A 26818-nucleotide genomic window follows, 5' to 3' on the forward strand; every position below is an offset into this window, starting at 1 on the left:
GTCATACTAGAGTGTTTTCTCTCAAACTTACTCTTAAAAAATATTCTTAAGAAAAAATAAATTGGTCATCAGTAATTCATGCAACTTTTTTTGCCTCTTTTCCCATTTCAATTCTCGATTTCACTCTCAACTTGTCGCTTACCCGCGCAAACAGTATTACTATTCTAATTGCATTTCAGAGATGTCAAAAGAAATTGACATTTCCATACGATACTTGGAGAATGTTCTTTCAACCAACAATTCCACTTTGATTCTCAGTAAGTTAAAACTTTCGAAAAGTTCCGGAAATAGTTTAGTTAATTTTCAGGTAGCACTGCTGCATTGCTTGAAGCTGTATCTAAGAATTGTAACACTACTGATGTAGAGCTTAAGGTTAGTAACATGTTCATTTTTACCTACAAGCCATTTGGTTTTCAGAGATCTCTAATTTCACTCTTACGAATAATCGACAAAAAATGTTTCCTGAACCAAGAAGTTGACGTCAACCAAATTAAATTTTCCCTTCAAGAAGTTGGAAAAGTAAGCATTGACACTATTCCCATCTTAATTTTTTCTAGTTACACAAAATGTATTTTTAGCTTTCTGTCAAATGTCCAAAATCAAGCCAGAAAGCAGCCCCTGATGTAAAAAAGAAACCAAATGCGGAGTTCCGGGACATGGAACCCATTCCAAATCCTGACGAAGAAAACATCGACAATCTTCTAAATCAGTTGAATTTGAAGTTTGTTCCCATCAATCACCAAATCTCAAAGATCTCCTCTCAATTTCAGAAAAGTGCCGAGTTTTGCTCCGGCTTTCCCTGATATCAAAGATGACTCTGACGATGAAAACGGAGTAACCACTAAACAAAAAGAAGAGGAGAGAGCCGAGCAGCATGGGCAGAAGGTGAGGTGGATAAGTAGAGAAGAATAACATTTCTGATGACGTTATAGGTTTGTGAGGAAGAAGTTGTCAAGTTGCCAGATGGAAGAGAAATCCGAATGAAGAAGACTAAGACAGTAAATGTAAAACAAACTTCTAAACACGTCACAATCTCTACTAAAAGTGCAAATATGCCGGAAGTAAGCAGAACGTTTATGAACGCCAGAAGAGGATTTGATGAGGATGAGGAAGAGGAGAATACTAACTTTGGATCCAGTAATCTTCGCAGTGACCCATTCGAACGTTTTCGATCTATGCTCAAAGATAAAGATGAGAAGACAGAAGCAGTTGAAGGGGAATCCGCTGAACCAGGAACACCTGGCTCGTCATCAAAGTCAAAAACTATTGAGAGAACAAGTGAAGTGTCACAAAAAGTGTCAGAGAAAAAAGAGAAGGATGGAAGACTACTGGCAGAACATGAAGCCTCGAAACTTGACAAGTCCAATTTGTTTGCCAAGCAAGTTGATACATACCAGGTGTGTTTTACACGAAAGAGAAACCGCTAGACGGGGGTTTGGAGTCTTTCGGTAAGATGGAATTTTACAATTGAAATGAAAAAGAGTAAACTACGGAACATCATTGATGGTGGGAGTATTAAGTCTTTTCAATTTCTTTGGTATTAGCTTTCTCGTCATTTTTATTGTTTCAGGGCACATCATTGATCGATCGTAAAGGTGAAGGAAGTTACGAAGAGAGCACACTGGTTCGGAATGCACTTCCTCGTGATTCTCAAGTGACAACACCTCCAAGAATGCACGTAGTGGAATACATGAAGGTGAGTGGTATCACGTCCTCCGGTTTCAGTTTCCAGTTGAACCTTCCACCCTAAACCTTGTCAATAAAAAATTCTGACGCAGCTTTGCATAATATTGTCTCTTCTCCGCGCTATTGTTTTTATATGTGGCGCTATGTTTTCCCATACTGAAATATGGTGCTCTCTTCGCTTCAAAAATCACTTTATACCCCTAGTACTGTACTATTTCTCTTTCGAATTTCAAAGTTTCTATCCGTTACAGATGTTTGGCGATGACAAGAAGAACAACGAGAATGAGTATCTCAAAGGTACCACCATCTCGTCCTACGTCCGTCTCAATAGTAATTTAACGTGAGTGGTTGGCTAGCTCCTTTGATTCAAATAGAGATATCATTGTTTCAGAACTCACGAAGAACAATTCAAGAAGAAGATCCAGTTTGAGTTTAGTACAGCCGGTAAGCATATGGGAAATCAATGTAGCCGACTTCCACTTGGAGAATATAATTTTAATTAAGCATTGGGGAGTTATAAGTTACACGAATGGTGTACATATAGTTTTGAGGATTTAGCAAGATTCAGTTTCTGAATAGCGATGTTCCTTAGAAAAATTCTGAAATACCGGCGTTCAAAAAGTAGGTTTTTATTTTTAAAATGGTACCAGAACCTTATAAACGACTAGTGAAAAAAGTATATTTAGAACGCTTGCACTGCATTATTTCCTTTGTCAACAATCCCACGTAGCTGTATAATTAATCAGTTATTTCAATTTTTGTATTTCCCAAGGAATCGCATTTTCCCCAAAAACTGCAAGTTTTTTTTAGTTTCCCAGTAGCCAAAGTTTTATGCGCCATATTGTCAAACGCACTGTCATATAAAAGAAAAGCAACTCTCGTTAAAATTAGAAATGCAAATTGAACAAGAAAAAGAAAAAGAAAGAGATAGGAAGCGATCGTTACCATTCTAATAAGTTCCGACGAGACACGCGAATCAATCCAGTTCTGATGGAAAAGGTCTTGCGTAAACAGCCTTGTCATCTCACCTCGCAATCTCTGCGCTAATATGGCAAAATGCTTCTCTGATAACGAAATTCGCATCAATAATAGTTTTTTGTTCTGTCTACCATTTCGACTGCGGTGAATTGAAAGCAGCAGTTCGATGATTATCATGGAGCTGCTCGATAATCCTGTCGCGCATTATCTACAAATCCTACCAGGTGCCTTGAATTTTTTCTCCGTAAGCAAATTTTCTAAGAGAACATATGAGCAAAACAGTTCGGGATGATAACTTCTTATAAATCAGAACGTCTAACAGATCTTGTTCAGTATTTTGGATATTCCCTTCTGATAACAAGAACTGATGAAATTTTATTGTACTATAACAATCCGAATAAAACTTCGAAGTGTGAAAGCTGGTATTATTTGTTTTTAAATTCATCCTATTTCCTTAATTTATTTTTTTCAGGGACCTCTTCAACTACTATCGATCTTGATAATCTGTCTGATTTGTTAAATCAGACAGACTTCAACTGTCTCCGACCACCAAACAAATTCTTGGAAGAAGACACCCCACGTGTAAGTGCTAGTCAGATATAATGTTTTTTAAAGTAGTGTTGTTTAGATTGTTGAGCTACCAAAGGCAATCGACTGGCAAAGAGAACCAACCAGTGTCCCACCGGAGAAAGATTTATTATTGGAGCATGATGCAGTAGACTATGTTATTTTTCGAGAAAAGGAAGGAAAAGTTTTAGAGGTTTGTTTATTCAGTCTGATAAGAAATTATTACTGTTTTCATTGTCCAACTTATACTATGTTCAGGTCCGTGGAGGTCCGAAAGATGCTCTGATCGTTTATGCCACACAATCTACGCATTCCAGTTTGCTTTACCAAGAGGCTTTCCTTATCACGTTCCGAACTTTTATCAGTGCATTGGAGCTAGTGAATAAGCTTATCAAAAGGTTGGTCATTGAACCGTCCTGTAAAGAAATTAAGCTAATTGGATCAATCAATTCCACATATTTTCACTTCAGATATCTCTATATGTCACTTGCCAATGATTCTCAATCAGAGTCGATCGCTCGTCACACATTCTCAGTGATTGTCAGAATCATTGATGAGGTTACACAATATGAATTGGACTTTGATCTTATCACCTCTGTCACCTCATTTGTGTACCGACTGATTCATGATGGAAATTTTACATACTCTAGAATTCTTAGGTAACAAATGTTTGAAAAAAAAACAGATAAAATCATAAGATTCATATTTCAGAACCCGTTTATTGGACCGTATCAAAGATTCCTTCGACATTCAAACCGTTCTCGGAACCAACTTGTGCAAACCAAAAAAGTTGGTTGACCGCTGACTAGTATAATAAGAGGAAGAACTATTTTCAGACCCCATGACCTATTTGATTTCAAGTCCGCAGACATTGCGTGCCAGTTAACTTATATCGACTCTCAGCTTTACCATAGAATAGAATCCGCAGAATTACTCTGGTGGTCTCAAGAGCAAAATGAGAAAAAGAGCAAGAATCTAGTCAATTTTACCGAACAGTTCAATAACGCAAGTTGATAGGTTGTCTGACTCGAAATCATAATATCAATTGTTTCAGCTTTCGTTTTGGGTGCGCACATTAATTATTACACAATCCACTCAAAAAGAACGAGAAAGGCATATGATGAAGTTTGTAAAAATTATGAAGGTACTACTTTGCTAATATAATTCAACTTTTATTACACTTATGTTTTCAGCATCTCCGCGAAATGTGCAATTTCAACTCATACTTGGCAATTCTCAGTGCAATTATGTCTACTCCGTTGGCAAGATTGGAATGGGGCAAAAATATTAAAGATGCTCTCAAAGTATGTTTATATTGTTATGTAACACTAGAAAATCTAAACTTCAGGAACACACTACCGTCATGGACACCTCACAATCGTATAAAAACTATAGAGCGTTGTTGCAAACCGCAAAGCCCCCATGTGTTCCATACATGTAAGTCGAATAGTCACGAAACCAATCCCTGATATTACCTGGGATACTTGAAACTCATTCTTTGAAAATCAATTGACCCTGGCCGCATGCGTAGTGAATTATGAGGATTTCAATGTGAATGTCACACTTTGAAACCGTCAATAACCCTCAATTTGCAGCGGAATTATCCTTCAAGACTTGACGTTCGTTCACGCCGGTAACCCAGACACGATTCCCACCGACCGATGCAACGGCGCCAAGAACATGATCAACTTCCTGAAACGTTGGAACCAGTTTGCCATTCTTGACAGCATCCGCAAACTAAAGAAATGGTAAGAAAAAAAGAAAGGAAAGAGGTCGTTGACTTGAGTACTCACTCCACTTATTCGTCATTCAAAAACCGATCACATAAACTGAATCATTCAGGAATTATGACATCAAAAAGAACGACATCATAGTGCAGTACTTCAATGGCTTCAAAGACTGCGTCGACGAGGAACGTACCTGGCAACTATCTCACCAAATCAAGCCGTCCAACCGAAAACCCAAAACACAGTCATAATAATTTTCTGTCATTATTTTTCTTTACTTTCTTTCCACTTTCTTCTCTGGCTCTCTCCTTTCTCTCTTTCTCTTTCTTTCTCACCCATCTCTTCTTTTCTTCAAAACTAATAATAATGATAATAATAATATAAACAGTCATACAGTTTCATATTTATATCCATATAGTTCAAACAATAGGAAGAAAGCAGAAGACGTACAAAAAATAGGACAATTTAGAATGCTTACCGGAGGGGATGACTTCAGGAAACATGACTTTTTCGTTGGTTTTAGAAATGGGAAACTAAATTCGTTTGGTTGGAGGAGAAGATGGGAAGAATAAACTGAAAACAATTCAAAAGGAATGATGTGACAAGAGAGAAAGTTACCATTAAGACAGACATTAATTTAAGACCGAGATGATGAAATTCACAAAGAAGACATTTTAAGCGAAGAAAAAAACGATTGGGACGGATTTTTACAAGCAGAGTAGGAAATTGCATTTAACAGGGCGGTATGTGTTAATTTAAGCTTACAAAAAAGATAAAATGCATTGAAGTGCTTACTAGCATCAGTTCATACAAACCATGTGAGGTTCTACCATTATTTCAGTTAAAAGGAGAGAGTCTACTCATATTCAGGATTATAATAAAAGAAATCAAATTAATGCATCTAATGGTTGCTATTAAAGCGGAAGAAATGTGAATAGAATGGAGCATTTACAAACGAGAGCTCTCATTAGAGAGGTCTTTTGGCTTGAGTGGAACAGGCGGCTTTGGTTTGCTGGATTGTGGCGGTGGTTGGACACTGCTTGGAACTGGAGCAGAAGTCGACGCTGACGTTGACGCCGAGGTAGACGGCATGTTTGATACAAAAGTCGTCACTGAAGTTGATGTAGATGGCTCTCCATTGATTGATACGAGTGTCCTGGAAAATAATCAGTTAGTTGTTACTGAAAATGCGTTGAAATATTACCTATTGTCGCCACCATCCATAACCAAAGAACCAGATGATGACTCTTGTGAAGATGTTTGCGTCGTTGGCACGACACGAAGTGATCCTCCGATTGAGAGCATGCTAAGACGCTTACGTTCTGGGGCGACTGGTGCATCGGAAATTATATCCTCCATACTGGCAGTCATTGCTCTTGGAGCTGTCTGTGGTTCTGTTGGACGAGCTCCGACAGCGATATTGTAGCTGATTGGTCGCGATTTTGGTGTCTCCGCAAATGTTGAGCGGAACGACTGTAATTTCTTTTAGGGAGGTTTAGGGAGGCAACATGTTAAATAAAACTTCTTACTGGTGGTGGTGGACGATTTGGACGATGCTCAGTGTTACTTCTCGAAAGAGAACCTCCATTGGATGAAGTTGGTGCTTGATCATCGGAGAAGTCATCTTCGTCAGCCAAATTAATAAGATCCCTGCTTGTGGAAGCAGCTTGTGAGGTACTTTGATGAGAGGTGCTCTGATGAGATGTGCTCTGAGTCGGTGGCGGCGGTGGAGCCTTCTCTTTTGGGCGGAATGAACGAGGACTGATTGATGACTGGGCACGTGTAAATGTAGGTGGAGAAGTGTCACTGAAAAAGATTGTTTAGATTGACAGATTTCTGATATTGTTAATATAAAACTCACAGCTTATCCAATGCACCAAAATTGAAGATACGACAACCGTTGCTGATCAAAAACTCTGTGAGCTTGACTCCGTGAGCATTCAATCCATCAAATACCATACCAGTGATGGTTGGAGCAAAGACTATGGCAAGGTTGGAAGCGTTCATACTGAAAGACGATTGATTTAATTGTTTTCAAGGGTCTCTAAACTTACGAAGTTTCCTCTCTTCTTGTTTCAATCTCGCAGAGGAACTTCATGAGATATGTCAGATTTTGACGGTGTGCACGAGACATCTTCTTCAAACAATTGTCAATGGCAGCGAAGCGGTCTTCTCCTTCCAGGCTGAAATATGTACATTTTTTGAGAAGAACCATTTAGGAAAATCAGTCTTACTTGACAGCTTCAACCCAATCATTCTGGAGCGACTCCATCGTCAGTGGGTCCGGTAGCTCTCTGAGATATGCTTTGAGTGTTGACGCGACGGCATGTGGGTCGTTGTGATAGTGTTTCTCGTCGTTCTGAACAAAGTTTAGTTAGTTTCTGAATAGAACCTAGAATGTCATTACCTCAAACTGTCCAGCATCAAGAGCAGCGCGGATACGTTTGACTTTGGATGCATTTCCACTGACACGGAAGATTCCTCTCTCGTTCATTCCATGTTGTTTAAGGAAATCGCAACATTTGGTGAGAACCACGGAAATTTTCTCTTGTTGAATCTTCAAATGCTCCTCAAGAGCTACGCCGAACACCGGACGTGGAAGTGCGGTTGCTAAAATGATTTGTTCATAACAGCCCCTCAAAATTTGTAAATGCTCACCAATCTTCTCTTCAACCACTGGGATCAACTCGTCATACATATTCGCCATTGTTTTGAAATAGTCACGTTTCAAAATCATACTTGTCAACACATGCTGCAATTATCATGTTATCAGAGGAACTGATGAGTAATACCATACTTCGCTCATTTGCAACTCCTTGGAAACGGATGAAGAAAAAATGTCGGTGACAAGTGCATCTTTCATTCCTTCATATTTCATTTGAGTTGAATCGTAAATCTCTTGTTTACCCATAGTCTGCTCTTTCTCAGTATCTTTCTGAGCAATTTCTAGATCTGAAATTCGTGGAAAATAGCTTTTCTTAAAAATAAAACGCTCAAAATCTTACCTGTGCTGCATAAATTTAATTTATCTTTCAATTTGTTCAAATTCTTCTCGTAGTCCACAAATGGTGCCAATTCTTCGTAAACTCGACGCTCCATGGCCATCTCTAATTTGACTTTTTCGTCGACTTCATTAAGCAGAACAATGCCGTATTCATTGACAACGTCATGGAGACAACTTGTTCCATAGTATCCCAAATCGACAGATGCCTCTCGGAGTGTTTGTGCCATTGCAAGCTCCTCGACTTTTTTCTGAAGAATTTCAGTTATTCAGGTGTAATTGCCGCTGTTTTAATGAGCTACCTTTCGTTTATCCACATTTTCCTCTTTGAAGCCTGTTTCGAGAGTTGATGCCAAGTCTTTGCGAAATGTTGACGCGAAGTTTGAGACCTGTAAACACATTTTTATAAACAATTCTTGTTAATAATAGGTCTGTGAACTACCTTTGAATTACGCAACATCAGATTATCGAATTGTTTGAGTTCCTCATCGGTGAATTTCTTGCTGTAATGAGTAATACGTAAATGCAAAACACATGCGAACGAGAGAACATCTGCAGATGACTAAAAAAAAAGTGAAAAATGAAAACTCACGTTTGAAGGCTGTGCTTCATCCGTCTGAAACGGTGACCGACCTCCATTCTACCTGCAAAAAGCGGCAAATTAGAAAGTAAAAAATGAAGAGGCGAAACAAGTGTAGCACATCGAAAGCATGTCAATATACAAAGAGAGGTCTGCGCGTTAGTGTTCGCGTGCATTGAGAGAAGACACACTAGCAATAGAGACGCAGGAAAACCGTCCAAAAGAGCGCAATTGCACACCCGTCGGCTTTTTAGTGGGGGAGGGTGCAACGACCTTTCTATTGATTGTTACATTACTTGTTTTCACAGGAAAATCCAATAAAAATCTTGTTTTAGATGCGATGAAAAAAATGGGAATGTGCTCTTTGCGAGGATGGAAAGGTGTTCTAGGCAGAAAATTGTTTGTTTTTGCTACAATCCTCTTCGTCGCATCAATTGTTTATTTTTATATAGGTGAGAAGCGAAATCGTGAAATCGGTTGATGCAGTATGGTTCGAACTAATTACAATTTCAGATTTTCCATTGAAAATAAGTAATCGAGTTCTAGAAAATGGATATCATCAACACGAAGATGATGTTTATAATTATGAAGAAATTATTCAAAAGGAAGAAGGACAAGCTATAAGGTATTGATTTTTGAATTATTTGTTTTTTAATAAAAAGTTGCAGTTTCAACAAGTCTTCCAACGACGTGATCGTATTTGTCCACATCCAAAAAACCGCCGGAACTACTTTCGAAAAGTTTCTAGTACGCTACCAACAAAGTCTGCCATGCAAGTGTCAAGCGCACAAAAAGCGTTGCAATTGTGGGCGTAATGCCTCAAATGAGGTAGGTAATAGGCAGAAAGCAATTTGACTTTTAAATGAAACTAAAAGTGTGTCATTGTTTGAGACGTGGCTGTTTTCCCGATATTCAACTGGATGGGTTTGTGGTCTTCACGCCGATTTCACTGAATTGGTTGTCAATAGTTGTGTTCAACGAGTTTTGGATAAGCAAGCAGGTAAAAGCAGTCGCAATTAGGATAGGGAAGAAGTTTTTGAGAAATTACCTTTTGTAATGTTAAAACCCCTTTCTTGTATTTAGACCATACATGAACAACATAAAAATAAAAGCACGAAGACGATACAAAAACTAAAAAACAGACAAGAGAAACAAACAATGACTTACGAAACGACATCCGCTCTACGAAACTTCTAGGCTGTGTCGGGGGGCCTTGCGATCTACTTCGATCTGAATAAAACAACAAAAATTTTAAACATATACTCTATCATGTCACATTTTTGTAAAAGTGAGAAATGGAAAGTTCCTCGGGAAGTCGGGAAATCGGTGTTCTATCAAATTTTCATTTTCATTGATTGGACACATCTCTAATGATAACAGAAGGGATACGTCAAAATATCTTTCTCTGTAGATATTCATCTTCTCTCACAGTGGCTTTAGCTTTGCGAATGCCTAGAGGAAAAGAGACAAAATCCAATTTCCGATTTCTGCGGGCGGAAGGACATAAAAAAGAGAATGATGATTTGCAGGTCATAAAAAGAGAAGAAACTACTTCTACACTACATTTCTACGCAACCCAACTGATCGATTCATATCGGAATTTCGGCATGTTCAAAGAGGCGCTACATGGATATCATCTAAGTATGATAAGCGATAATCGAAAGTTTATAACTTGTCAGAAGAAAAATCGCCCCATTTCCAGACATGTCTGTGATGGGAAACCCGCGTCAATCAACGACTTGCCAACATGTTTTGATCCGCGGATCGGATGGGAAGGTGTATCATTAGAAGAGTTCATCTCTTGTCCGTACAACTTGGCATTCAACAGACAAACCAGAATGTTGTCCAATTTATCACTTGTTGGATGCTATGAACACTTGCGTAAACCATCTTATGAACAAGATAAAATAATGATGGAAAGTGCGAAGCAAAATCTGAGGCAAGTTTTTTACAGTGACCATTATACTCAAGTAAAGAAGAGATAGCAAACACTAATTTCGCTCTTTTTCAGAAATATGGCGTTTTTCGGAATCAAAGAACGGATGGATGACAGTCAATTCTTTTTTGAGAACACATTTGATATGACGTAAGTGACACATGTCTTTTTTCAGTATATCTAATTCAGTAAGTTTTCAGATTCTCTCGAAAAATGTCAGTCTGGGGAAAAAGTAAATCCAATGACACAATACTAACGGATTCTCAACTCGCGCACATTCGAAACGTGAACAAGTTAGACTGGGAACTCTACGAATATGCAATCAAACTTTTTGATGAGAGAGTCAGTCAGCTACGAAGGAAACGACGAATACGCCGTTGAAGAGGCACTTTCTCTACTGCTCAAGAAGATGAAAAAGAAGAAGAAGCATTTTCTCAAATTGCCGTCTGTTTGCTCTACTTATTAGATCTCTTCCGTCACCCAATTATTATGATTTGAAACGGGTAACTCAATTGTCTTCTCAAACTTGTATTTTCATCACTCAACGAAATATTGCAATAAATGAACGATTTCACTTACTGTTTTTGAAGCGAAAATTGCATCGAGGCATTTTTCAAAAGGGATATAGATGGAGTTGAATAGAATAGAGATTTCTGTGTTCCAAAATAGCATACAACTAATATTGGACACACAAAATAATTCCAGAAATTTTCATAGTAAAAAATGTAACGACTCGTACAGCACATGTATTTCTATATTGCCTGATATTAGTTTTCCGACAGCACATTAATCAAAAAAGTAGCACGACCACTTGGTTGCAATTACAAATTACTCTACTAGCACTCGACAAACAGCATCTAATCATTGTCAGGTCTAAACAGACATCTACTCTGAAGAAGTTCTCGAAAGTAATGTTTAACAAGTTTCGATGGCCGCTGCATTGAGTTTGAACTGAAAGTAAACACTTCTCTCCTTCCCTTTTTTCCGAGCGATTCCATTTTTTCTTTGAGTTGATAAGAACAAAGTACTATCTTGCTTGATACACGCCAGGTTTTTCTCCTCTCAATCAATTCTCCGCGTCATTTGCTCTCGACCTTGGCAAACCTTCAACACATAAAAACCACTGCGTCTCTTCTCTCTCGTTCACTCATACGTTCTCATCTCGTCGTCCCACGATGAGATCTCAATTGTGTGACCCCTAACAATAAAATGACCCCAATGCGCACAATTATCCGCGCGGAGACCATAGCTCGTTGCCCTCTCACACAATGTCTGCACAGATGTCCTAACGACACTCCGAAATTACGCTGTGCGCATTGTTTACCGTAAATCTACACTGAATTAATAGTGCCTTATTAACCTTGCTAATAAATGCTGTGACTCATTATTTTTTCCTTAATTCTTTCCGTTTTTCTGTAGATAAATTTTTTTCGGCTGGTCGATGACCACAAAAAACAACACAGATGAAGTGGTTGTTGAAAATGCCACGTTTGACAGGTAATCATCTTTGCTTGCGGTAATTTATGAATAAAGCTACCGATTTCCAGACTTCGACGAGTCATTAAAGAAGTAGAAGACAAAAAAACCAACTTGAAGACATTGCGAGAAACAATCGATGATGAGGACGGTCTGGTTGTTCGATACCAGATGGCACAAGACTTGGTTTGTGAACCCTGCAATAATAGCATATTACAAAATATTAATATTGTAGGAGATAAAAATAGAGGAGAAAGAGGTCGCGATCCGGAAGTACAAAACTAAAATAGAAATGGTTCAGAAATTGATATTGGCTAAAAGAAGAATAATGTACGAAGTGCAAGACAAACTGGACAAAAAGGTATAGACGTTTCCAATAGGCAAATTAATTGAGACCATCATTTTCAGGAACAAGATAAGCAAAAACTTGTAGAGAAAACAGAAGGATATGCTGCCACAGCTGGTAAAAACGTGTTTGCAAAAGAAAAGAATGTGTAAGGGCTCGGGATTTGAAAATTGTTTGTTACCAAGAGATTTTTTCCAGAAAAATAACTGGGGTAATGAATCGTCTTGTGGCCTATCGGAAGACGTACCTGCTACAAGAAGTCATGGAAATTTTCAAAATTAATGTGAGTTTCTATGAATGAACATTTTTGGGTAAACACCCGTTACCTAGACAGAAGACACCTGATTTTGACAAAAATTGGTATTTCTTTTACAGATTGACGGTGGTCCAGCGGCGATGCAACGAAATCGTCCACCGAGTGATTGTCGGTGTGTGCTAGTAGACACTATTCGTGGATTACACCTGCCCCACGTCGCCTCGATTCAGCGTGAGCTCCAATATCCGTTTCCCCAGGCACTCACTCACAAGATAACTTTTTCAGTCTCCCCACACAATGAAAGAGAAACAACGGCAGCAATTGGACTGCTCATCCAATTCATCAGCATCATCAGCCGAGTTCTTGGATACTCGTTGCGTTATCCAGTCGTACCATACGCGTCGTTTTCACGAGTTTACTGCCCGGTTGAGGATAAATGGTGGGTTCAAGTATTCAAATTACAAAAAAAAAGTACGAATTTGAAAAGCGGATGAGAGAAAAATGTGGAGGACGGCATTTAGAACGACATTTTAGTCAATCCGGAAATTGGTTCTCTTGTTTCGTCGCTCGTTTGACAAACTCACAAAACTACAATTCTTTAATTCCAACTAAATGTCACTGAAGAGTCAATGAGAAACAATTTGTGACGGGTGGTTGTAAAGTTCTCTTGACACTTTCTGATAACCTACGCAAGCCACTGCAAATGCACCGTTCCGCTAAGGAATACGAAAGGAAACTCTTAAATGCAAACATATGTGAGGGCAGTGGGCCAAAATTTGGGGGCACCTACGAAATGTCATAGATTTCCAAAAAATGAAAGACCAACGACCGCCTTTAAATAAAGCTCCGTTCAAACGAGTAGCTGTAACTTTCGTATCTATTTTTTGTAATATCACCGTCCATAGGCTTCACCTATAGATGATTCATTGCGTGCACTCCCTACGAGAACTTGGTGCTCTTCTTCTCTCAAAGCTTACACATTTCTCACGGTTCTCAAAAAAGGATTACAACTTTCCGCAGCCTTGAGAAGCGAGCAGCACAGCATAAATTCTTGTCGCCCATCATGTACATCACACGCGAGTAGAAAAGAAGGGGACCGTCGATTTTCGAATATAATAGTGCATACAACTTTGGCGCGCGAAATGAAGAACGAGAGTGTGTTGAGAGAGAGGGACGCGCGATTCGAACATGTATCTATGAGCCGAATGGAAGGTGAGATGAGAGAGTTTCTTATTCAAAAAGAAACATAAATGAAGGCTACTACCCTCTGCAAACAAATGCGAACGGAGGGAATTTTAGGCCCAAAAGTATGAGGATATACGACGAATATGGCGTGGGAGGGCGCAGAGAAGGTGAGGGCTAAGCGCCAGGAGAGGGAGATAGAGCGCAGGTGCACTCTAGTGATAGGTGATTGGTGGGAGAGAAAGATGGAAAAAGAGCGTGCTCGTTTTGCACGAAGAACCTTGTAGGTAGGTGGCGAGGAATACACTTTTGGCGAACTAAGTAAATAGAGTTTTTGTGGCAACATTTGACTGAATATCGTGAAACACACTTTTTCCTCTTGAGTTTATCGTGAGTGTCATTTTTGTGGCGAAACATGTTTATCGTAAATAATGCACAATATGTTTCTCTTCTAGAATTTCATTGTCAACAAAAAAAATGGATTTCCAGATTATTCGGAATATATATGCTCTTTGATTCGTATTGGAGAATAACTAGTATACCAGTTGAGCTAAGAGTTCAGCTATGAGCTATGAAATGATTCTGAAATTGGGTTCTGACGCTTTATATATTGAGAATGGCAAAAAGCATGTGATAGCCTTTATCCCACTTTTTGGAGTAAACATGATCTTTCAAACAGATTTTCATTCCCTATGGATTTCGGCTTACTGCTAATCAACGGTGTCTCAGCAATTTGTCTACTCAACTGATAGAAATTCGAAAATATAAATGTCTGAACAAAACTTTCATGTCTCATGTTAGACTTCACTGGGTATGACTTAAACGTTCAAAAGCTTATCCCCTTTTAAACTAACCAGTTTTTTTAGGGCAATCCTGTCAGGATGGAAGAAGAGATCGGAACGAGAGAGATTCTTCGAAGGACTCAATTGGATTGGAAAGAATATTGCTCAGCTCCGATCCGACTGCGGCATTCCAACTCCAGTTGCAGATAAGACACTCTCAGTATTAGCCGATTGGATTCGTTCGGTGACTGAAGGGTGAGGAAGGGGAAGAAGAATGAAGAAAGTGAAAATGTTTCGACCGGCAGCCCCCGGAAAGGAAAACCCCATTACAAAACACTAAAATTATATATGCAAAAATTCACTGAATCACCGTTTTCTTTCAGAAAATACGTGAGCATCTACGAACGACCGATCAATAACTCGAGCAACCCGTCCAGCCTACTCATCAATTTTGAACCAGTGCTTGATGGCTTACTCCGGAATTCAAGTCGATAATTCATTAATTATACTGCCGTCGCCCGTACTCTCACTTAATATTATTCGTGTCAATTTATATTTCTAAGTCGGTTTTTTTGGTGTCAAGTGCTTTTTATTGAAATTTATTCTGGTGTATTTGTTCAATTTTTGTTTTGTTCGGAAACTCTGGTGTTCAGCCTGTCTTCACTATCTTATTCATTTTTCTCAGATTTAAAGGGAATATTTTATTATGTTTTAAGTTCAATGGAAGAAGCTAATGATCGCAAGATCGAACCCGACAATGGACACGTGAATAATGACGGTAATGAGTTCTACAGTGCAGTTTTTGATGATTCGAATCAAGAAGACATCTCATTTAATTTTGACGAGGATGAAGAGGTACTGAATACTACTCATAAGACTTCCATAAAAAAATTTTACAGCCTCCACTAGAGCCTCGATTCAAATACGAACGATTAGAAGGAGAGCACACTCTTCCGTTCTTGAAAACTGCCACTTTCACTTCAATCGATATACATGACAAATTCATTGCGATTGGAACTGCAAGCGGACTCATTTATATTCTTGATCATCATGGATACGGCAACTTCGACAGTGTTCCACCTCTCAGACCACACAGATGCGCAGTTTCAAGAGTGAAATTTGACGAAACGGGATCGTACGTCTTGAGTTGTGCCAATGATTCGAAACTGGTTGTCTCGGGAGTCGGAAATGATAAATTGTGTTGTGTAAGTCAGAAAATATGGTGATCGTAATTTTCAACTTGTAATTACAGACAGTGAACATTACAGTAATGCCGAAATCCATCGCTTTCTCCCCAGACTTCATTAGACAACAGTCCGGTCATTGTTTCATAATGGGAGAACGGAATTTGGTTTTATACGAGAAAACGTTTTTCCAGTACAAGGCTAACGTAAGTTTTCAAAGTTTTTCTTTCTAATTGAGCTTTACTTTTAATTTTAGAACTTGTATTCCGGCTCGGAAAGAGATGGATTCATACATTGCTGCTCCTGGAACGATAATTTCATCGCGTTCACAAATGACACTGGCACGAGGGTTTACGAGAGGTGAGACTTCAAAATTCCACGTCTCAGTCTTCTGTACTGCACATTTTCAGAGGTCCAGAAAGAATTGTCACTAGTGTACAACCATCTCACGACGTGGATCGTGTTCGCTCATCTCGTTCCCCTCCAAAACATTTGTGGATGCCAGAAAACAATTTGGTAATTGGTTGGGCAGATACAGTAACCATTCTTAAAATCCGTGACGACGGTGGAGTACGAAAAGGAGAAGTTCATCACATTTTCCACGTTTCCATGTTCATTTGTGGAATCTCTTACATTCCTGAAAACGGAATTGAGAATGTTGAACTATTCCTTGTGGGATTACAGCTTGAAGGAGAGGATTTTGATGATTGTGCGGTGAGTAATTGTGGTTATTCTTTTCTTAAATGATAATATTTTCAGTCTGTCATTTCTACAGTAACCACTTTGACAGCAATGGAAAGCACCGCTTGCACTACTGTCTTGAAGACATCTGTGATTCGTCCCCTTGGATTGAAAGACTTCGAGTTGCAGTCAGAAGATGTCATTGAGAGGTGAAAACCACCTTTTTGTTTCAATTTTTATAAATTTCATTGTTTACAGTATCCGCCTCTCTTCGCACACTCTACCATATATGATTCATGGACTTGGAATTCCCTACCTTGCCACATACTTCATATTGACTACGAAGCAAATCATCATAGCCGTTCCATACGGCCCGGAAGACGGAATTCGGTGGAGACTACAATACAAACTGTACGATGAGGCATTTGAAATGGCAAAGCATCATGTTAGTAATCGTATTGTTTTCTGATGACTGTACATTAGTCATGAACAACAGAATATGAATAATTTATAATATTTTCAGGCCGATCTTCTCGCTAAAACTGATTTGAGTCAGAAGAACGTAGGGAGAAAAATTATAGAAGGGTATTTGAGCAACAAGCAAGCAAGAGTCGCAGCTTCGTACCTACCACATATCTGCGGAGATTGCAAAGAAGAATGGGAATGGGCAGTAGGACAGTTCCATGACGCTAAAATGTCGACACTCCTGGCGGACGTATGTTTTTGCAGAAACGTTGACGATGTAATCACATATTTCAGGTTCTCCCTGATAGCTCACCAACGCTAAACTCGGAGAGTTACGAGACGGTTCTTATTGCCTGCCTCTTCAATAACCCAAAACAATTCCGGAAGCTTGTGCAAACTTGGAGTCCAGATTTGTACAAGACCAGTTTGATAATTGATAAGACTCAGTGGCGTATCCAACAAATCAGTAGATCAGGAGAATCCGGTGATGTCGACGAAGTGGAGAAGATTTTGATGGACACATTGGCACATTTGTACTTGTACGAGAGAAAGTACGAGAATGCATTGAAGATTTTGATGTCTTGTCAAGACTTTCAAATATTTAATGTCATTGACAAACACCAACTCTTTGACCTTGTCAAGGATCAAATCACGGAACTAATGAACATCAACTCGGAGCGGGCGCTTCGCCTTCTTCTGGATAATGCAGACTCCGTGGAACCAGCGTTTGTGATGGAAAAAATTGGCCGGCAACCCAAATTGCAACTGGCTTACCTCACAAAACTAATGAGTAGGAACGAGGGAACAGAGTTTGCAGACAAAGCTGTTCAGTTGTATGCGGATCATGATAAGAAGAAATTGTTGCCGTTTTTGAGAAAAAACGCCAATTATAATGTGAACAAGGCTAGAAGATTGTGCTCGGATAGAGGATTTGTTGAAGAGGTAATTTTGTTGTTGAAAAATTGTGATTAAGAAAAAAAAACGTTATTCAGACAATCTACCTACTTGCCAAGAGTGGAAACCATTTTGATGCAGTCAAAATGATGGTCCGAGAATACAAAAACATCGAGAAAGTCATTGCTTACTGCAAAGGTAAAAATCAAAAAACACAACGATGAAACTCAAGCTATGTGGAAAATTTGCAGATCAAAACGACCCTGACTTGTGGGTTCATCTTCTTGGTGTGGTTGCAGAGTTCCCTGCTCACTTCTCACAATTGATCATCGAAGCGTCCAATTGTCTCGATCCACTTCTGATTATGGATAAACTTCCAGATGACGCCGACATTCCAAACTTGAGTGAAGCGTTGGAAAAACTCTTGATGGATTATACTAACCACGCGGATCTTCAAAAATGTTAGTTAGAAAACTTATTTTTGACCTTTCATCATATCAAAATGTTTAGGTTGCTACGAGTCAACGTTGAATGATCTGAGTGTTCTCACACAAAATCTTCTGCAAGCTTCCGATGAATCAGTCCCTGTCACCCTGATGACTAGATGTTCCCTTTGCTCACAAATAATCATGGCTTCCAACCAAGAACTCGGTAGAAAGCTCACCGATATCAAAGTGTTCAAATGTGGTCATGTGTTCCATTTGGCGTGTTCCACTTCAGAGGTAGTTCTTTCAATTCAAATTATCATTAATATATGTTCTCATCACAGATCGATCGTCGTCACTCAATCGAAGACGGCATTTGCATCTCTTGCTCCGACAACTCAGATTCTGTCAACGTGTAATTTAAAAATGTACAGTAAACCCGCTACAAAACGTTTTCAACAGTTCATTTCATTACGGATATTAACTTTTCTTTCTGTGATAGATTATTTTGAATTCTAGTGATTGTATTCATATATATAAAGTAAATTGTGCGCCACAATAATGTTTTAGACATTTATTTTGAAAATGTTGTAGGCTATGCTCTTATATATTTCATAAACATTCAACGATGGTTCTGGTATTACAGTAATGAGTCGATGGAGACATAGTTTTATTGAAACCTTCGACGCCAATCGAATTTAAAAAATAATTATCGCTTGTGAAAGAGTAATACGAATCAACCGCATCTTCATTTGCCAAGAAGAAAAAAAGCATAAAATTTGCATCATTCAATCATACACAGTTTTTACATTCTGTTCATACATTCACATCTTTCCTAGCCCTTTGATGCTTCAAAAATAAATTGGCCGAGACAAATAACGAGGGATTGGAAGTGGAAATTCCCTTTTAAAAAGATAGGTGTAGTTAAATTAAAGAAAATAGAATTATGAGAGGAGAGCATCAAAAGTGCAATTTGTTGGAATTCCGAAAAAGTTTGGAAAGTTGTGACAGGAAGGAGAAGAGAGAAAGGATAAATAGTACAATGAATGACAAGAAAAGAAAATACAAAAAAATGGGAAAATGACGAGATTTCACTTTGAAATGGCAACTCAATTATGTTTAAAGCTCCGTGAATGTTGACTGGTGAATCTTGACAAAGTGATATATTGAGATGTTAGTTCTTAGTAGTTGGGATATTTGGGAGATGTGCTCTCTGGTCCTCTAGACGACCGGCTTGCATACGCATGACAATGGCAGTCACGTCTTCCTCTTTCTTTTTATCGAGTTCTGAAAATAAATATGAATTGGTAAAATAAATGTCTTGAAAGTTCTCAATCTCTTACCTTCCTGCCCTTCTGGCTTGATTGGTGGTAGCTCACTACGCTGCTCGTCAAGTCGTTGGCTCTGAACACGCATGAGCCACTCAACCAAATGGTCGTCTAGCTCCTCGTTTCCGGGATCACTGAAAAGAAATGCGTTGGTGACGGAATCGTTTCGAAGTAAAAGCAAAGACGCTTACGTGTTGAGACGGCGAAGAATAATTTGGCCGTTTGGATTGAGTCCTGGCAGGAATGGAGCCCTTTGGTCGTCCATTCTACGTTCTTGAGCGTTCAGAATCAGATCAATCAGAACTTCCGAACCATCTGAAAAAAAGAAACGTTGAATTTGAGATAAAGTGAAGAAATGACTTAGAAATCTAATGTAAGTGAGAAAAAAACGACACTTTTAAGAGCAGAGACTATGAAGTTTATCATGATGGCTCTTCTCCAACGCAGTGCCGCAGGCTATTTTCTTGCATCAAATTGCTATTGACTTTGAAACACTTTTTGTTCTCGCCCAGCTTCTAAACCTTTCTACTTCTGAATTTCACTCACACGAAAAAATGTGCCACTCGCAATTCGGAGCAAAGAAGAGAATAGAAATAAAAGAAAGAGGTTCGGTCGGGAATTCCTCAGACCGACCTCTCAAACACTTTTTTTAATCATCCTAGTGTTTTTTCATGCGAGAAAAAATGAAATAAGTGTGCCTCGCTTCTCTCCGATTATTTTGACTTCTGTGACATGACTAAAGTACAAAAGAATAAAATACTTTGGTCACAAGACAATTGGAAAGAAATCGTAGTTGTACTAGTACTAAGGACTAGTACAACTGGCAACTAGTCTAGTCTTGTGGAGATCTCGATACTCCTACACTAATCTGACGTGAATGGATCTTTTGAAAATTGGAAAAGTCACCATGACGACAATTAAAGATATATTTTCTTTTCGAAAATCCATGAAAAGAAGGAGATTGTTGTCCACAAGTCGTTGACGAGACTAGTCACGGACAACAACTTGCATGAGGGACGGGATTCTAGAATTGCTAATGTGTCCAGCATTCCCCTTTCTTTCTAGCTTTATCAACAAAGATGTTTTTGTCGGTTACCATCATTTGGTTCAGAATTATCAATAGTTGGAATAGCAGAGGCCGAGGAATTCATCATGAAGTTTTTGAGAGGATGTGAATAGGATGTGAAGAAAAAGAAAGAAAAAAGAAAAGCAAAAAAGTCAATTTGTAAGATCTCATGAATATTCAGCATCCTATGTCACTGAAACTATTCCGTTAATTCGATTCACAAGTGAACACATACTAATTATCACGTTCTCATTCCTAGTTCGAAGACCACTTACCAGTTGAAGAGTTGTCCGGTTCTGTGTCGGTTTGTCGAACTCTGAAGTCAATGTTTGTGTTGAGAACGGAAGCATCTACACGTTGGTCGTTCATTCTTTTTGATTGCAGCTTTGCAAGCATATCAAAGAACTCCTCCTTCTCGTAGCGATCCTCTGCAAGAGGATCCTCGGGTGTCTGAAAATAGATAAATGAATGAGGGGATTGACTGCTTGCAACATATGTTTCTTTTTTGTTACAATCAAAAACAGGAAGAGGAACTCATGGAATCAAAAAAATCTGGTAGAAGAGACTCTACTTATTCAAAAACACCTAATCGGAAACTCGATTCTGTGTCTGTCACCAAACTTACGTTCACTGGTCTGTCGTTAATATTTCTCTTCTGGAAGTAGGTGAGACGAATCTCACGATGCTCAATGTCAGCTGGAGCTGGGTCGGCTGACTGGTCGATTATGAGCTGAAAATGTGTTCGATGCTGAAGTGGGATGGGAGAACGGGCGGAGCTATTTTATTCTGATTCATTTTGGCAGGTATCCGAGTTGTTTACATGTGTGATTTCTTCTAAATTTCTGACTAAATTTCAATTTGAAATACAAATTGTTCTGACATTTCATACAAAATATTCACATTCAGTTCTGAAAATATTGAGTACAACCCGAAGCGTTTTTAAGAAAGTCACGAGAAATTCCAGGGTGATTTAATACAAATACTCACTTCAATATCGTCTATCAGCACGTCTTCCTGTCCGGCCTCCAGAATTTCGTTGAGCAAGTTATCAATGTCAGTGATGGCACTCGTGTCGTTAACCTTCAATGAAAAAGCACGTTTTTTTGTGAATCTGCCATTAATTTGATTCTGATGTGATCCCTCGACTTTATTTCTCAACCCGCACTCACTCGAAGAGAAAATGATTCAAGACTTAATAAAATAAAACGAAAACTAATTAGAAAACGATTAAGTTTTACAATCTCATTGAAGACTTTTTTTTCCACTTTGTCTCAAGGTTTTACTCAGAAGACAAGTCAGCAGGAGAACTGAGAATTAACAAGGAAATAGGTTTCCCTTTTTCTTTTTTTCGCACTTCTCCTTGTAGGTTGAATTTTTAAACTCCTACAGAGTTCTTTAGTCAAACTGAACTCGCTTGGGAAGACAACTCTCTTTTTATGAAATGGACAAGTCGACGTGACTATTCGGGGGAAAAAAGAGATGGGTTGCAAAAAAAGAAGAACAGAGATAAACGTTTGCATGAGTTCGAAAGAAGTTGTCTCCTGTCGCGAGTTCTTCTCTCACACAGTTTGAAGTGCTTTTTGAAGGAAAACAAAGTGGAGAAAACAACACGGGACACCGTGAGAACATTTGACACTTTTACAATAAGAGATAAATTGAGAGTTGGTGATATACCTGAAGAGAGCTCCTCTTAGCAAGGACCAAGAAATAAAGTGCTTTGCGTCGTTCACAAAGATTGTTGAATGACAAAGCGAGTGAATAGTATGATCTTAACTGTCCGGAGATGTCTTCCAAGCTTCGGGCAATTTTGAGATGACGTTGGAAGTAGGTGATAGCTGAAAATGAAAATATCAGGATTATTGTAATGAACTAAACACACATGACAGGATTTTTGGTGATCATGATGAGGAGGAAGAATAAAATGAACAAGGAAACGGAGTAAGAATGGGAAGAAGAGAATAAAAAGATGAATGACGATTATTTGCCTTTCTTCTCATCCAAAGAAATGACGTGTGATTCGAAATCCGAAGATTCCACGAGTTCTTTTTCAAAAAGGTTTTTTTATGTGATGACAGTTGTCGCTATTTTCCCACAATTTGTCAGAGAAGACAAGTGAATTCGAATAGCCTTCCTCTCAATTTTTTGGGAGGAACAACAAAACAAAAGCACACATACATACACACACCACGAGGGTCCCAACGAAAAAAAAAGAAAAGCAGAAAACCCGCACGGCGATAGAAACATGAAGTGACGTGAAATTGGATGGTGAAATGAAAATGATTCACGTATTTTTCATTGCGATTTGTCTTGAATTTTCAAGAGTCCTCAAGTGTTTGTATTTCACTGCTGTGTGGCTGATGATGTTGGTGTAAGTAGAAAAATTGTGGTAGGCGAAAAAGAGAACAACGACGAGACAAAAAAAAGCTGGGATGCCAGAGAAAGGAAAAAAAATGGACATAGCAAAAAATAGAATATTGTGGGATAACAATTCCAGGAGCTGTTTTTGTGTTGCTGGGGATTCACCAGTGGAACAAATACATTCAATCCGTAAAAATAATGAACTATTAGTACTCACGTGGAAAAAAGAAAACGGAGAAGAAGAAGAAGAAGAATCAAATCTTTTTCCGGACACATACGTATATTGAATTTTAGATGTGGGAACCACCACCACCACTAAAGTGAAATGTACTATTTATTGATTGGTTGGTCTCATTTAATTCATTTAATCTAGTTCTGATTTTTGAGCAGAAAAAGTAATTGGTTATTCTTTACGATTAATTTCTACAACTTTTCTTATAGTGGATATATAGTAAATTGGCCTACATCACAAATGTTTATTGATGGTAGTTAGAACGAAATCAGACACAAAGCTGAGATTGCGGTTAAAATCAATCTCCGATAAAAGTGAAGCAAAAAATCAAACATAGTACTTTTCTGATCAAAACTACACCTGACTCAATGTGTGCACGTTTTTCAAAGGGATAGGTGAAATTCCTGAGTTTGTTTATCAAATGATGCGTGAGCGAATCGTCACATAAGATGTCAAATGTTCAGCTGACCAGCTGTTTGTGAACATAACAGAGAGTAAACGAGTGAAAACGAGGACAAGTTGCAATGCTATTTTCAACGACATAAACTGACTCCGGAACCGAGAAGAAGAGAAGACTTTTGGAGTGAATCGAACGTCATCAGAGCAAAACTCTCAACAAGCGGTAAGCAAAGAAGAATTGGGGGCTATGACCATTATTGAAATGATGAAATTCAATACCTATTACCCAGTTTGTTGTAGGTTTTTTGTGCCCCCTCCCACTTCTTGCAAGATCTCATGTACCTCCTAACGCAAAAATTCTCGTGATGGCACGTACCTTTCTGGACTTCTTTTCCGATGTAGAGGGCGTTGGCCAGCGAGTAAGCCATTTGAGCCTCCTCGGTCTTGTTGCCTATTTCCATAGCCAGGTTGTAAGCCAGTCTGAAACAGAACAACATAAGAGATCACAAGAATTTTTGAAGAAAAACAGATTACTCATCCCGAAATCCATTCAGATTCTTGCCTGTCGGGTGTAACTCACTTATAATGCTGAATAGCCAGAGGCATGTTCGATTTCAACGCGTGACAATTTGCGATATTAGCATGAGCCCGTCGCATTGATGCTCTATCTCCGTATTGTTGGGATAATTCAAGTCTCTGAAAGAAAATGAATGACATGAGGAAGGGTATGTGTGATTGATGAGTCAGATGTTCACATCTTCAATTATTCATGTACAATGAGTAGTAGCTGAGATTTAGGTTCTTCCGTCTATCCCTTCTTAGTATTTTGTTTTACATTTTCTTTTTTCCTTTTTTCTGACGTGAGTCTCAAGAGTTCCGTCTCAACCAACCTCTCACGCACAAAAAGTGAGGAGAGAAGAGGTTTGTCGGAAAAAAAATTGACAAAGAAATTGAATCTGGCAGGATGAAAGGGAAAAAGTAAGAGGAAGTGAATGCAATGCTCATGATGCAAAAAGTGAAAAAGAAAGGAGATATTCGGAACCCACTGTGCATCAGTTCATGTTCTCTGACCAACCCGGTTTTGTGCTGGTGAAATTTCATTATTCGAAAAAAAAAACACATTCTTATTTTAGGCAGTTCCATATTCTGTGATTCTGTCAACTTTATCCTTTTTTGGGAAGGGAGAACTGGGACCCGGAAGTTTCTAAGAATGAAATTTGATGACATACATAATTGAGGACACATGTATGGAGCAACTTTTGAAATTTGAACTCGGATTTTATTTTCCCGGTGAATAGCGAATTGGTTTTTTGGTTTTGGACGCTGTCTAGTTTCCATATTCTACACCTGACAAGAACAAATAGCACGTTTTGTCTGAAATGTGATCGGAAATGAGTATTAGGTTTCTACCTGAGCACGTGGAAAGACTAACTAAAGAGAAGAAGAAAATGGAGATCTTCTGAGAGCAGCTCACAAAAAAGAAAGACGCAAAAAAGGGTCAAAATTCGAAAAGTTGAGGCTTGAACCGAAGAAGTTGAAGTGCTCGAAAGAAGATTTCCGGTATGAGCCATGCGACGTCACATCATCATGTCCGATGAATGACCTCAATGTCTGCTGAACTTACAAGCTTATGAAAGTGAATAGATTGATCGTAGTCTCCAAGACAATAAAAAGTGTTGCCTAAGCTACCGTAGCATCTGCCCATTGTCAATGCATCCTCCAACTGTTCAGCTACTTCCAGATTCAACCTAAAATTTTTACATTATTTCATCAGTGAATTCAGAATTGAAGCTCACTTGAAGTATTTAGCAGCGTTCTCAAAATCAGAAGTGGCTTCGACGTTCTTCGCTTCGTTCTTCTCCTCGGCCGCTTCAAGTTTGGTGCAGCGTCCACGTTCAACATAGATTGTTGCGATATTGTAATATGCTCGAGATTTTAGAACCTGAAAATGTATATTAGTATAGTAAATTTGACTAGAATTAGCTAGATAAAAAACCGCGTTTTGTTTCCAAGAACAGATTACATTTTTCAGTATAAATGCTCTAATCCGCACTTCAACTGGAGTTATGAAAATAGATCTCCTATTTTTTATATTCACACGACACCCACTACATTATGTTGTTTATGAAATAATCAGCTGACTGAATGGGAGAGACTCCGCCCTCTACTCTCATAGAAACTTCTATATCATCCGACTCGGTTGGCACAACGTTGGCATAGCAACAAAGCGTCGCCCAGGCGGGCTACTCACTTTATCTCCAAGCTCCTCGGCGAAATCCAGTTGTTTGAAAGTGAAAGTGAGCGCGTCGTTGTACGCTCCTTTCATTTTGAATATATTTCCCAAATTTGCACATGATTTTGCCTCTCCTTCTTTGTTTCCAAGCAATCTAAAATAAGACCGTCTCGTTTTTTCTTTCTTCATTTCCAATTCAATTTAATAACTTACCTCTCGACTAGAATATCATAAGTGTGAAACTTGAGGGCTTGCTCATAGTCTTTGAGCATGGTGTGCGCATTTCCGAGTTGACAATAAATAGCGGACAGCAGTGAAAAATCATCTGTTCCTACTTCCAACGCTTTTTTCAATAGATCGATGCCTAGAAAAATTCAGATTTAAATCTTTTCAAATTTTAATTAATATATTAACAATTACCTTGCTCATATTTTTGCATACGAAAAAGACGTTCTCCTTCCTGTGTCAGTTTGTAGCAGGAACGGTCCTGCATCGCACCTTTCCCCGCTGCAATAATCAATAATTACCTCTCTCTCTTTCTCTTTTAAAAAATAAAACGGCGGAGCACTGAAAACAAGTTGTAAAAAAAGAAAAAAAAGATGTGACTAGAAAAAAGAAAACATACGTGGCTTGTCAAAAGAAAAACTCAAAAAAGTATTCGAATGATTTATTCGAACAAGTACGGACCGACGTAGTCTTTTGTTTGTTCGTTACACGGCCGCTCAGTATGCGAAAAAGAAACATTCTCGATGTGTCTGTGTCTCTGCTCTCTATACATGACCCAACAGATGAGCTAGTGGCCGCGCGCTGACGTCATTTGTGTCCAGTCAGTCAAAAGAAGTGGAATCCGTTAGAAACAAAAACTAGTGAATAATGCGGAATAATAAGCTTTTCACTGGGTCATTGCGTCGCCAAAAATGGGTTTATTTGGGATACATTTGACGAAATGAAGTGCCTTGTCAGAATTTCCATCCGGAATGAAGAAAACAAGAAGGAGAAAACAGACATAACAATTTCCATGGAAATAAGAAAAAGC

The 26818-nt window shown here is 38.7% G+C and overlaps 8 protein-coding genes across 8 annotated transcripts; 6 read left to right on the forward strand and 2 right to left on the reverse strand.

The window, feature by feature from the left end:
* Nucleotides 1-181: 181 nt before the first annotated feature.
* On the forward strand, nt 182-5209 carry GCK72_024395 (uncharacterized protein; the record flags this gene model as incomplete). Its single annotated transcript, XM_053735864.1, has 20 exons — nt 182-257; nt 308-372; nt 418-519; nt 579-721; nt 771-885; nt 933-1397; nt 1571-1696; nt 1938-2026; nt 2078-2130; nt 3137-3246; nt 3293-3424; nt 3490-3629; nt 3702-3890; nt 3943-4020; nt 4068-4236; nt 4286-4375; nt 4425-4535; nt 4580-4668; nt 4827-4979; nt 5074-5209. 20 exons carry the CDS (start codon nt 182-184, stop codon nt 5207-5209), a joined length of 2631 nt encoding a protein of 876 aa, XP_053579430.1.
* Nucleotides 5210-5853: 644 nt separating this feature from the next.
* On the forward strand, nt 5854-6384 carry GCK72_024396 (uncharacterized protein; the record flags this gene model as incomplete). Its single annotated transcript, XM_053735865.1, has 2 exons — nt 5854-5888; nt 5934-6384. 2 exons carry the CDS (start codon nt 5854-5856, stop codon nt 6382-6384), a joined length of 486 nt encoding a protein of 161 aa, XP_053579431.1.
* On the reverse strand, nt 5907-8598 carry GCK72_024397 (uncharacterized protein; the record flags this gene model as incomplete). The annotated part of the gene is made up of 13 exons (XM_053735866.1): nt 5907-6114; nt 6163-6431; nt 6488-6764; nt 6820-6966; nt 7013-7141; nt 7193-7317; nt 7366-7568; nt 7617-7710; nt 7756-7910; nt 7964-8210; nt 8262-8348; nt 8402-8462; nt 8552-8598. The coding sequence occupies 13 exons, from the start codon at nt 8596-8598 to the stop codon at nt 5907-5909; spliced, it is 2049 nt and encodes a 682-aa protein (XP_053579432.1).
* On the forward strand, nt 7285-10327 carry GCK72_024398 (uncharacterized protein; the record flags this gene model as incomplete). The annotated part of the gene is made up of 7 exons (XM_053735867.1): nt 7285-7331; nt 7380-7483; nt 8875-8991; nt 9053-9164; nt 9208-9367; nt 9431-9539; nt 10242-10327. The coding sequence occupies 7 exons, from the start codon at nt 7285-7287 to the stop codon at nt 10325-10327; spliced, it is 735 nt and encodes a 244-aa protein (XP_053579433.1).
* Nucleotides 10328-10554: 227 nt separating this feature from the next.
* Nucleotides 10555-10856, forward strand: GCK72_024399 (uncharacterized protein; the record flags this gene model as incomplete). The annotated part of the gene is made up of 2 exons (XM_003117746.1): nt 10555-10625; nt 10676-10856. The coding sequence occupies 2 exons, from the start codon at nt 10555-10557 to the stop codon at nt 10854-10856; spliced, it is 252 nt and encodes an 83-aa protein (XP_003117794.1).
* Nucleotides 10857-11916: 1060 nt separating this feature from the next.
* GCK72_024400 (uncharacterized protein) lies at nt 11917-15012 on the forward strand (the record flags this gene model as incomplete). Its single annotated transcript, XM_003118012.2, has 9 exons — nt 11917-11972; nt 12023-12137; nt 12187-12312; nt 12360-12445; nt 12496-12580; nt 12673-12784; nt 12839-12992; nt 14602-14772; nt 14901-15012. The coding sequence occupies 9 exons, from the start codon at nt 11917-11919 to the stop codon at nt 15010-15012; spliced, it is 1017 nt and encodes a 338-aa protein (XP_003118060.2).
* A 225-nt stretch (nt 15013-15237) lies between these two features.
* On the forward strand, nt 15238-18585 carry GCK72_024401 (uncharacterized protein; the record flags this gene model as incomplete). Its single annotated transcript, XM_003118089.2, has 13 exons — nt 15238-15372; nt 15417-15722; nt 15770-15907; nt 15958-16061; nt 16112-16415; nt 16461-16591; nt 16641-16827; nt 16906-17097; nt 17142-17789; nt 17840-17939; nt 17993-18202; nt 18252-18463; nt 18511-18585. 13 exons carry the CDS (start codon nt 15238-15240, stop codon nt 18583-18585), a joined length of 2742 nt encoding a protein of 913 aa, XP_003118137.2.
* A 755-nt stretch (nt 18586-19340) lies between these two features.
* Nucleotides 19341-26275, reverse strand: GCK72_024402 (uncharacterized protein; the record flags this gene model as incomplete). Its single annotated transcript, XM_003117937.2, has 14 exons — nt 19341-19453; nt 19510-19628; nt 19686-19809; nt 20836-21010; nt 21186-21290; nt 21548-21640; nt 22235-22395; nt 23926-24029; nt 24130-24245; nt 25174-25297; nt 25346-25491; nt 25801-25936; nt 25996-26146; nt 26203-26275. 14 exons carry the CDS (start codon nt 26273-26275, stop codon nt 19341-19343), a joined length of 1740 nt encoding a protein of 579 aa, XP_003117985.2.
* Nucleotides 26276-26818: the final 543 nt, after the last annotated feature.

Source organism: Caenorhabditis remanei, chromosome X (assembly GCF_010183535.1).
Source record: "Caenorhabditis remanei strain PX506 chromosome X, whole genome shotgun sequence".
Taxonomy (NCBI): domain Eukaryota; kingdom Metazoa; phylum Nematoda; class Chromadorea; order Rhabditida; family Rhabditidae; genus Caenorhabditis; species Caenorhabditis remanei.